At 38.3% G+C, this 9,093-nt stretch overlaps 3 protein-coding genes across 3 annotated transcripts in view; 1 reads left to right on the forward strand and 2 right to left on the reverse strand.

The window, feature by feature from the left end:
• The window catches only part of LOC106817859, a 4,371-nt gene extending 4,172 nt beyond the window's left edge, over positions 1–199 (reverse strand). The window contains exon 1 of the mRNA XM_014822571.1: positions 187–199. The gene's annotated coding sequence lies outside the window, so the exon portion shown is untranslated. The remainder of the gene's footprint in view (positions 1–186) is intronic.
• Positions 200–569: 370 nt separating this feature from the next.
• On the forward strand, positions 570–5,016 carry LOC106817864 (probable ribosome biogenesis protein RLP24). The gene is made up of 5 exons (XM_014822576.1): positions 570–847; positions 1,475–1,661; positions 2,454–2,517; positions 3,207–3,289; positions 4,444–5,016. Exons 1-5 carry the CDS (start codon positions 767–769, stop codon positions 4,524–4,526), a joined length of 498 nt encoding a protein of 165 aa, XP_014678062.1. The 5' UTR covers positions 570–766; the 3' UTR covers positions 4,527–5,016.
• Positions 5,017–5,173: 157 nt separating this feature from the next.
• Positions 5,174–7,355, reverse strand: LOC106817865 (protein FAM219A-like; the record flags this gene model as incomplete). Its single annotated transcript, XM_014822577.1, is given in 3 exon segments — positions 5,174–5,529; positions 5,696–6,497; positions 7,278–7,355. Coding segments are annotated over 2 exon segments (280 nt in total), but the record flags the coding sequence as incomplete, so codon positions are not given.
• Between the last annotated feature and the right edge of the window lie 1,738 nt (positions 7,356–9,093).

Below are 9,093 nucleotides of genomic sequence, written 5' to 3' on the forward strand. Positions count from 1 at the left end.
TAGTAGTAGTACTACTACTACCAGGAGTAAGATAATATACCCTATACTATAGCCTATAGGATATATCCTATATTATCTTACTACTACTACTACTACTAGTAGTTCTTTTGCATATGAGGGATATCCTGTTTACAATATGAAACCATCCCACTAAATTTATAACAGGTTTTGTTTTAGTTTACCTACAGTTGACATAAGCACGTGTGCTTAACAATACTGAATTATTATTATCCGCAGTAATCCCGATATCAATATTTTCTTTGCTTATCTGCATTTGATGCTCAATTGTTTATTATTTCGGCTAAAATTCAGGGTATCTGAAAACACCGGAATGAACCAAAACGGCCCGAAGGAGACCATTAATCTGTCTTGTAACAGATATATTTAACTCTAGGACCGCAGTTTAAACTTTAAACTTGCATTCTATTTAACTATATACACGCGTTGGTACGTTTATGAATATCAACAACCGCAAAGAATTATATAGGTCTTTGATAATAATCACTATCAGGACAGAAGTGAATAAAAAATTTTTTGTTTAGTTATGGTCGCTAGGGGGCACCACATCCTTTCCTGTAATGGCGTGTGCACGGCTATGCAACGTTTACCATATGCACGTTTACTTATTTTGATATAGACCAAGGAAGCTATATATAACAGTATATATACAGCTTTTTGATAGAAGCGACTGTTAACGTGTGCCTGTTGTGGCCAACTAATTAAGAGTAGGCCCTAACATTCATTCTGCAAAGAGGAATCAAGAGCCATGCGTCTTGAGAAGTGCTACTATTGCTCGTCCACTGTTTACCCTGGTCATGGCACAACCTTTGTAAGGAACGACTGCAAAGTGCGTATAAAACGGTGATCGAATCTTACATAGCCTATCATATATATGTATGTCATTTAAGGACACTGTGTTACGTCATGCACATAACCTACTTGGTAAACTGCCACTTTCACTTTCAGGCTTCAAGTTCAGCCTTCACATCCCACCTTTTAGTACCTGATTTTCCTCCAGTAGTGGCACTGCCACTGACCCCTGCCACTGGCAGTACTTTAATGTTAGATTAAAAACGTTGGTTTAAAACGCGTGTTGCCTTAATATTTTCACGCCATTACTACACACCCGTGCACAAATTGAAGATAGATTTCGACCATCGTTTCTTGTAGCCAGCAGCATACATCGCACCCCCTAAAATCACATACGGTTGGATGACCGTTAACAAATCTTGTAAATTTGTGCATAAAATACCAAGTTAATGCACGTTTATCCTACTATCTTAATCTACCATTAAAGCCCTGCAACTTCTACAGGAAACTAAATACACCAGAAAAAGTGAAGTAGTAAAAGTAGGTTGTGTGCATGCATATACAGAAGATAGTGGTATAATAATAATAATATTGTTTCATTTTGGCATGTCATTGAACATGCTGAGTGTCTTCACAAACCTGAATGTCTTTTTATTTATTGCAGGTTTTTAGGTTTTGTCGGTCAAAGTGCACGAGGAACTTTAAACGAAAGAGAAATCCCCGCAAGTCAAAGTGGACAAAAGCATTTCGTAAATCTGCTGGCAAGGAGTTAGCAGTTGACCCTGCTTTTGAGTTTGAAAAAAGACGATTTGTCCCAATCAAGTATGACAGAGACCTTTGGCAGAAGACAAGTATGTTTTCAAAATTTATTTAAAATGTCTTTCCTTCAATTGTACCATTCATTTTGTTAACTCATATGTGAATGGTCCTGTGATAAAGAATGATATATATTAACTTTCTCATATATACAGTAGCTATGCTGGTAGATATGACCACACTCTCAAACCTAGTAATATTAATAAAAATTAATAAAAGATCTCCTGACATGTTAAAGCAATTATTGCGAGAATTTTCCAGTGTTTTCACCACTTTCATGACACCTACCGTTATTGCTTGAGTAACAGCAATTGTCTAGAGTAACAATAAAATGTCTTAGAACCTTCGTATTCACTAAAAACTGCCAGTTTCGAACTACTGGTTTCGAACTAGTTTTGTAAACATTCGTTTTCTGTTATCTTGAACTAGGCGGAAGTGTGGATTAGCTTGTGGCGCTACCGCTTATCTGCCATAGACAAAGCATGGCTCTCTCAAATCATGCACTTGTTTTCAATTAATCACCGACACAAATACAAGTTTACCAATTCGGCCATTAGGCATTGTCGCGACACGATAAAATGCATTGCTGTTACGATGTGTTCATATCCAATTTTCTATGCTATAACTGCATAAAATCGTTGTATTTTTAATGTTGGTGTAATCAGTGATATTTTCGCTGTCAGGTGATACTATATTCAGCTATATTTAGTTTTTCTGAGCAAAAATCTCGCAATAGTCATTTTAATGGTGTATAGTTTAATATAGAAAAGTTAATAAGCCTGTCATAGGTAGCATATAACCTCAAATGTCTTCATTTTTTTATTTAGTTGAAGCTATGAAGCGAGTGGAAGAAATCAAGACGAAAAGACAAAACCAATTCGTACTAAACAGGTGACAGTTGCCATGTGCATTGCGTAAACCTTTCCTAGGTGCTCGATTTAGGACGCTTAGCGCTACACTAAAAATTCTGTAATATTGGTATTTCAGTTATTTGTGATGAAACATAACTTACCCGATATATCAGGTTTAATCATTAATACAAAGAGAATATTAATATATAGAGCATACACTGGTAAATTGTATATAAATCATATTATGGAATCAGTTATATTTCTTACCTTTAATCAAATTGTTTATAAATGCACTTTATATTTAATAGTCTTCATTCTTAACACGATAACAAGGAATTCGTCAGACAATGGGTCCAGCAGTGAGCTGACTTGTTTATACCCTGTGCATTGCAACAGCCACTAGTGCACAGTAGTACACAGTTGTGGGGGGAAATTGTGCCGGATAATGGGTCCAGCATGCAAGTGAAATCTGCTGGTCCTTCACCAAAAATGCTTATGGTTGAACAAGTCTGATGAATTCGCTGTCTGTGATAAATAACATGTCCATGTCGAGTATTGCTTTTTTTGCCATCTATCTGGATATATATGTGCATCTGTAAGAATTTACTTTTTATTTTGATATTTTGGTTATTTGCTTGGATTCGTGTGCATCGATATAAGAATATGTCAGTGTTGGTTGAGACGGGCTCATGATGCCACACGTCCTCAAATGATTATTTTACTTCATAGGTTGAAAAAGGGTAAAGAATTGAGAAAGGAGGCTGACATCAAGGAGGTGCAAAGGAACATCAGTTTAATAAAGTCCCCTGCAGGTTCGTCATAATTATTGCATTAGATATTTAGTTTTTCTGAGCAAAAATCTCGCAATAGTCATTTTAATGGTGTATAGTTTAATATAGAAAAGTTAATAAGCCTGTCATAGGTAGCATATAACCTCAAATGTCTTCATTTTTTTATTTAGTTGAAGCTATGAAGCGAGTGGAAGAAATCAAGACGAAAAGACAAAACCAATTCGTACTAAACAGGTGACAGTTGCCATGTGCATTGCGTAAACCTTTCCTAGGTGCTCGATTTAGGACGCTTAGCGCTACACTAAAAATTCTGTAATATTGGTATTTCAGTTATTTGTGATGAAACATAACTTACCCGATATATCAGGTTTAATCATTAATACAAAGAGAATATTAATATATAGAGCATACACTGGTAAATTGTATATATATCATATTATGGAATCAGTTATATTTCTTACCTTTAATCAAATTGTTTATAAATGCACTTTAACAAGGAATTCGTCAGACAATGGGTCCGGCAGTGAGCTGACTTGTTTGTACCCTGTGCATTGCAACAGCCACTAGTGCACAGTAGTACACAGTTGTGGGGGGAAATTGTGCCGGATAATGGGTCCAGCATGCAAGTGAAATCTGCTGGTCCTTCACCAAAAATGCTTATGGTTGAACAAGTCTGATGAATTCGCTGTCTGTGATAAATAACATGTCCATGTCGAGTATTGCTTTTTTTGCCATCTATCTGGATATATATGTGCATCTGTAAGAATTTACTTTTTATTTTGATATTTTGGTTATCTGCTTGGATCCGTGTGCATCGATATAAGAATATGTCAGTGTTGGTTGAGACGGGCTCATGATGCCACACGTCCTCAAATGATTATTTTACTTCATAGGTTGAAAAAGGGTAAAGAATTGAGAAAGGAGGCTGACATCAAGGAGGTGCAAAGGAACATCAGTTTAATAAAGTCCCCTGCAGGTTCGTCATAATTATTGCATTAGCAAATTAATGCACTACTGGTCACCTATGTCGGATACACCCTGATAATGACTTGAGCTTACTCTTACCCATTATGTATTTCATCATATTCATTCATGGTGCCGTGCATAGAGATGTATCGTAGTGTTCGTTGGTGTGTACTCTACAGATGGTCTCTTTCTATTTTTTCGCTGTACAGCAACAACAGCCAGACTGGAACAGAGGGTGGTACAAGTCACACACGAAGACTCGGAGGAGGATGCAGAAATGGAGGAAGCGTGAAGCACTGTTGTTGGCCCCATGCAGCGACAGATGCACGGATTTAGAGAATATCATCAGTAAATTGGCATCGATTTTAAAGTCTTTTAGGGAGATCTTCTCAAGAGTGGAATTGCACAGCATCTGCATTTTCTCAAGAGTAGATGAGCACGCAACTTTGAATAACATTGTGACGGACCTATTGTCGTTGCCTGTTGCAACCTGATGTACCTTTGGTAAAAATGCCTGTTAGCATTTAACAAGGTTACAGTGTTATATGCCATACCTGTACAATGTTGACCTTGTAGCTATTCGTGACACCTTGTATGACAACCCGTGAAATAGAATTTTTCCGAATTTGAAATCGTGGATGGAGTTGTCATATAGTATTGAAGCAGAAACAAGTGCTGAGCAACAGTATACTCTGTGTCATTGGGAGAATGTGCATACGTTTTGTGCAAGTCGAATATAAATTTACAAAGAGTAAAAATCTTGTCGTTTAGTTTGTATGTCAGCTTGTTTGTTGTATGTAGTCATTTGTTTATGCATATTTATAAGGTTACAGCGGGACAATCGGTTGTAAAATTATAGTCGAGCATGGGTCACAGAGTAAAAACGGCTGATCTTGCTAAATTAAACGCTTGATCGAAGCAAAAATAGAAAGCGTATGATTTGATTCACTTGGAAGAAAAATACATTTTTATTTTATCCACACAAATTATACAGGTTGGATATGTACAACTAAGATATCTTACCCTTCACATTACTTTGGCTATTTTCTTATAATATTGTTATCACACCACTAAACTTCAGTTACATGCACGCTCTAACTTTCAGTATGACTAGGAGGTTGCAGAGGTGAATCGAACGTTAGGAAGTTTAACAATAGACCTGTAAATGAATATATACATATAAAGATATATATGTAATGGTGCTGCCAATGGGCTACTGCACAGAAGGGAATAAAAGTAGGAATGCTCACCATGTATCTATAAACGGGCAAATATAATATATATAATACTAATACCTATACATCACAACAACAAACATAAACAACAAACATAAACAACAAACATTATGTGAAGGCATGTAGAACATGATCGTGCTTACCTATACATAACAACAACAAACATAAACAACAAACATAAACAACAAACATTATGTGAAGGCATGTAGAACATGATCGTGCTTACCTATACATCACAACAACGACATCTGTTATTAAACATCTTTGGCATAAAATATCAGCAGTGAAAATCTGCAACAAAATAGTGCATTTATAAATGTGCTCTTTAAATAAATACTGATATGGACCCAGTTGTGAAAAAATATCACGCACCAGTCTGTTACATCACAAGCAGAAAATGCTAAAATATAACAAGCATAAATTACACAATGAAATGAAAATGTAAATTCTTCATCTCCAGTCCATTTTAGGCATCTCTCTGTATTCATTTCGTGAAAGAGGTTACCTATTTCCTAATCATAGAAGTTGAGATAATGACCAGACATTAGAAGCTATATAATGTCAAAAATATAAAATAACTGCAATGACGAATGTAAAATTAAACGACATCAGCTGGTATTAACGTTTTCTCCCTGACATTTAAATTATGTTTAAGTTACTTGGTCTGTGAACTTCGCGAGTCGTTAATTTCGAGGTCGGTGAATTCCCGAATCAGTGAAGAACAGCGTGGTGTTATTTTCGCGGGCATCCCCCGCGTTCGCTAAATTCGCGAAAATTGAACCACCGCAAAATACACAGCGTATACAGTAACTTGATGGTCATACCACTACTGTAGCGAGCAGGCCAGGTGTGTCGCGTTCTCGCAGCAGCTAGTGCACCTGTCCTGTAGAGGGCGTGGTGGAATGAGGTCTAGATCCTCATCATCCGGCAGTGTGTCCAGATTGTATCCATCTTTGATCAACTGCTGCTGTATCTGCCACCGTGTTTCTTGCGACAATTGCTGGAGGTTAAACTCCTCCTCCTCATCGCTGCAATAATAAATGAAATAAATAAGCAATGAATAATAAAGCAATAAATGAACCTGATCGACACAGATTGCAGATTTTTGTGTGCCCACTAGGCTACTGTCCTAGTGGTCTAGTGAAGAGATTGACAGTTTTCACTGGCGGTGCTGCCGCATGCAGGCTCTCTTCTTGACACCGTTTCCACACTCTTTCTCTTTTTGCTGAGTACTAAGCAGAGAAGCAGTGTGTACCATTTTTCAAGTCTTTGGTATGACCCCGCGTGCCGGGAGTCGAACCCATGACCTTCCACATGCGAGGCAAGCACTCTACAAATTGAGCCATCGCAGCGGTATCAGTAGGTATGCAGCGCAGATAGACACAGAGAGGAAGAGAGGGAGATAGAGAGCGAGAGAGAGAGAGAGAGCGAGGGGGAGGGAAGGAGGGGAGAGAGAGAGCTCTCAATGAGGACAGTTGCTACGTGCGGAATCAAGGTGTCACTTAACCACTGCTTCTTGCATTATAGGCGATTGCCTGAAACCATTGCTAATCTGATTACAACAACTCAAAGACAACAGGCCACCTTTCACGCAGTCAGGCATTGTATGCATGTGCAATGTGGGAATAAGTAAATAACACGTAAAACTAGAGAAAGCACTCCGGCAAATCGAATCTGCTAATGGCTTTTCCGTGCCTATGCCCAGTAATCAACTTAGAAAGCCTTTGTTAGCTGGATGCGTATCCCTTGATAGATTTGCAGTGGGCCAACCATATACACTGTGACGTGTCGCTTACAAAGCCACATACCTGTCTGATTGCCACGAAACGAGTGGCTGCTCATCTGGCCGTCTGTCTGTAGATGTTCCCTTGCCAGGAACTGATAGCCTGAGACAATAAGAAAAGATAAACTGTAAAAATTAGTTGCACATCATCGTTCATACGTAAAAGACGCGAAACACACAATGCTGCAATTCCACCTGTTGTGAGAGAGATAACGTGACATGCCCTACATTTAGCTTGCGTACCAGGGCAGACGTCCCCGACACATAATTCCTTCGAGTTCAACATTGATTTAAGCGGTATTACTACCGAGAGGGACACGAGCTAACAACAGCGAAAGAGATTACCATGCGCAATGTAATTTACAAGTGCAGTGGTTCTACCTAACGTGCTGCAAATCAGGGCGCGCGCGCGGCCCCGTTTGGGAAAACTCCCCCTGCTTTCAATCGTTTGCGCCCCGTATTAAATTACTCTCGCCCCATTAAATTCCACCTGACAATAAAAGTTTGCCAGCGCGGGCTCAATAGATCGTCAAGGATATTCCCATATGACCAGGAACCGAGCCGGCTGCTGTGCTATTCTTTACCGTGCCACGCTTGCACTGCAGACTAATTACACAAGCTACAAACAGTTACCTGTATCGAACCCTAACACTAACTGTAACACCGGAACTCGGCTATCTTATTTATATTACAAGCAACCCCAGAATACCGTCTTATGGTGTCGGTGGCGGATTTTATGCACTTAATTAGTGGTACAGGTAGAAAAACACGCCCCCGGACTCACCCTTAGTTTCTCCCCGCCCCCCTCCTCCCCCTGTTTTGAATTTCATCCTTTGGGGAGAACCCCTGAGTGATGTGATAAAAACTGTGGGAAAGTAGCAAGGAACTTCATGGCTAACATCAGTCACGTAAATGCAGTGGAATTCAAGAGCCACTTTAATCTCATGTTAAGATGCAATGCTGACCATCTATGAAGATAATTTTTAAACTGCTTACTTATGTATACAAAATATCACCAGTCCTAAGAGATATTTTCACTAAAGAAGATTGTCTGAAATTTCTAACCGCTAACATTTCTTACCCACAGTTTTTGGAAAAATTGTCAATAGTTTGTAAAACACAGCTTTGCTAGTGTTAGCTTGAGCCTAGTGTTTTAATAATACGAAGGACAAATTTTCGTATACGCGACAGATACATGCTGCCAGTATAATGTTTTAAAGTGACCAAGATGTTGAAGGGGGGCGCCAAAGTGTGTGAATATGTTTCAACATGAAAATCGAAATTGTTTTTGTTAAACTCTCTACATTATTATGCGTGTATTTTGCATTCTACATTGCGCCTGTATGTATACTTCAAAGGGGGATGGACTGTGGTGATGTCAACAGAGGGTGGCAGTGGTCTTGGCATCGCAATGTAAGTCCAGGAATACGGTCTCTAATTGGACATGTACAGCTCATTTATACTTATATTATATACACTATAGCATGAGATTGTATTTTGAATGATGGACCTAATGCAATTTTGAATTACCAGGATTAGGCAGTAGAAACTGGTAGCTGGAATAAGGGACGAAAATGAGGTTACTTAGCTAATGTTATCGTTATGTGTTCGTATATACAGTGGGTATACCTTATGTATGCTGTTAAGCAATGACGTGAGCCAAAGCATGAAGGACAAAAATCAATTCACAGTGCAAATAAACAGTCATAGTATATATGCCAAGAACTATACTTTACCATCCGTAAACTACAGAATCGATTATATCTTTTAAATATATTCATAAAATAACTTTGCATTGCGTTTCCATATATATAGTATATATATATATATATATATTATAT

The sequence above is a fragment of the Priapulus caudatus genome, unplaced genomic scaffold, assembly GCF_000485595.1.
Source record: "Priapulus caudatus unplaced genomic scaffold, Priapulus_caudatus-5.0.1 Scaffold1896, whole genome shotgun sequence".
NCBI lineage: Eukaryota > Metazoa > Priapulida > Priapulimorpha > Priapulimorphida > Priapulidae > Priapulus > Priapulus caudatus.

Coding starts and splice junctions, on each gene's coding strand:
- LOC106817864 (XM_014822576.1), top strand. CDS start 767: ATGCGTCTTGAGAAGTGCTACTATTGCTCGTCCACTGTTTACCCTGGT. Junction 848..1,474: donor TTGTAAGGAACGACTGCAAA/GTGCGTATAAAA, acceptor TATTTATTGCAG/GTTTTTAGGTTTTGTCGGTC. Junction 3,290..4,443: donor TTTAATAAAGTCCCCTGCAG/GTTCGTCATAAT, acceptor TTCGCTGTACAG/CAACAACAGCCAGACTGGAA.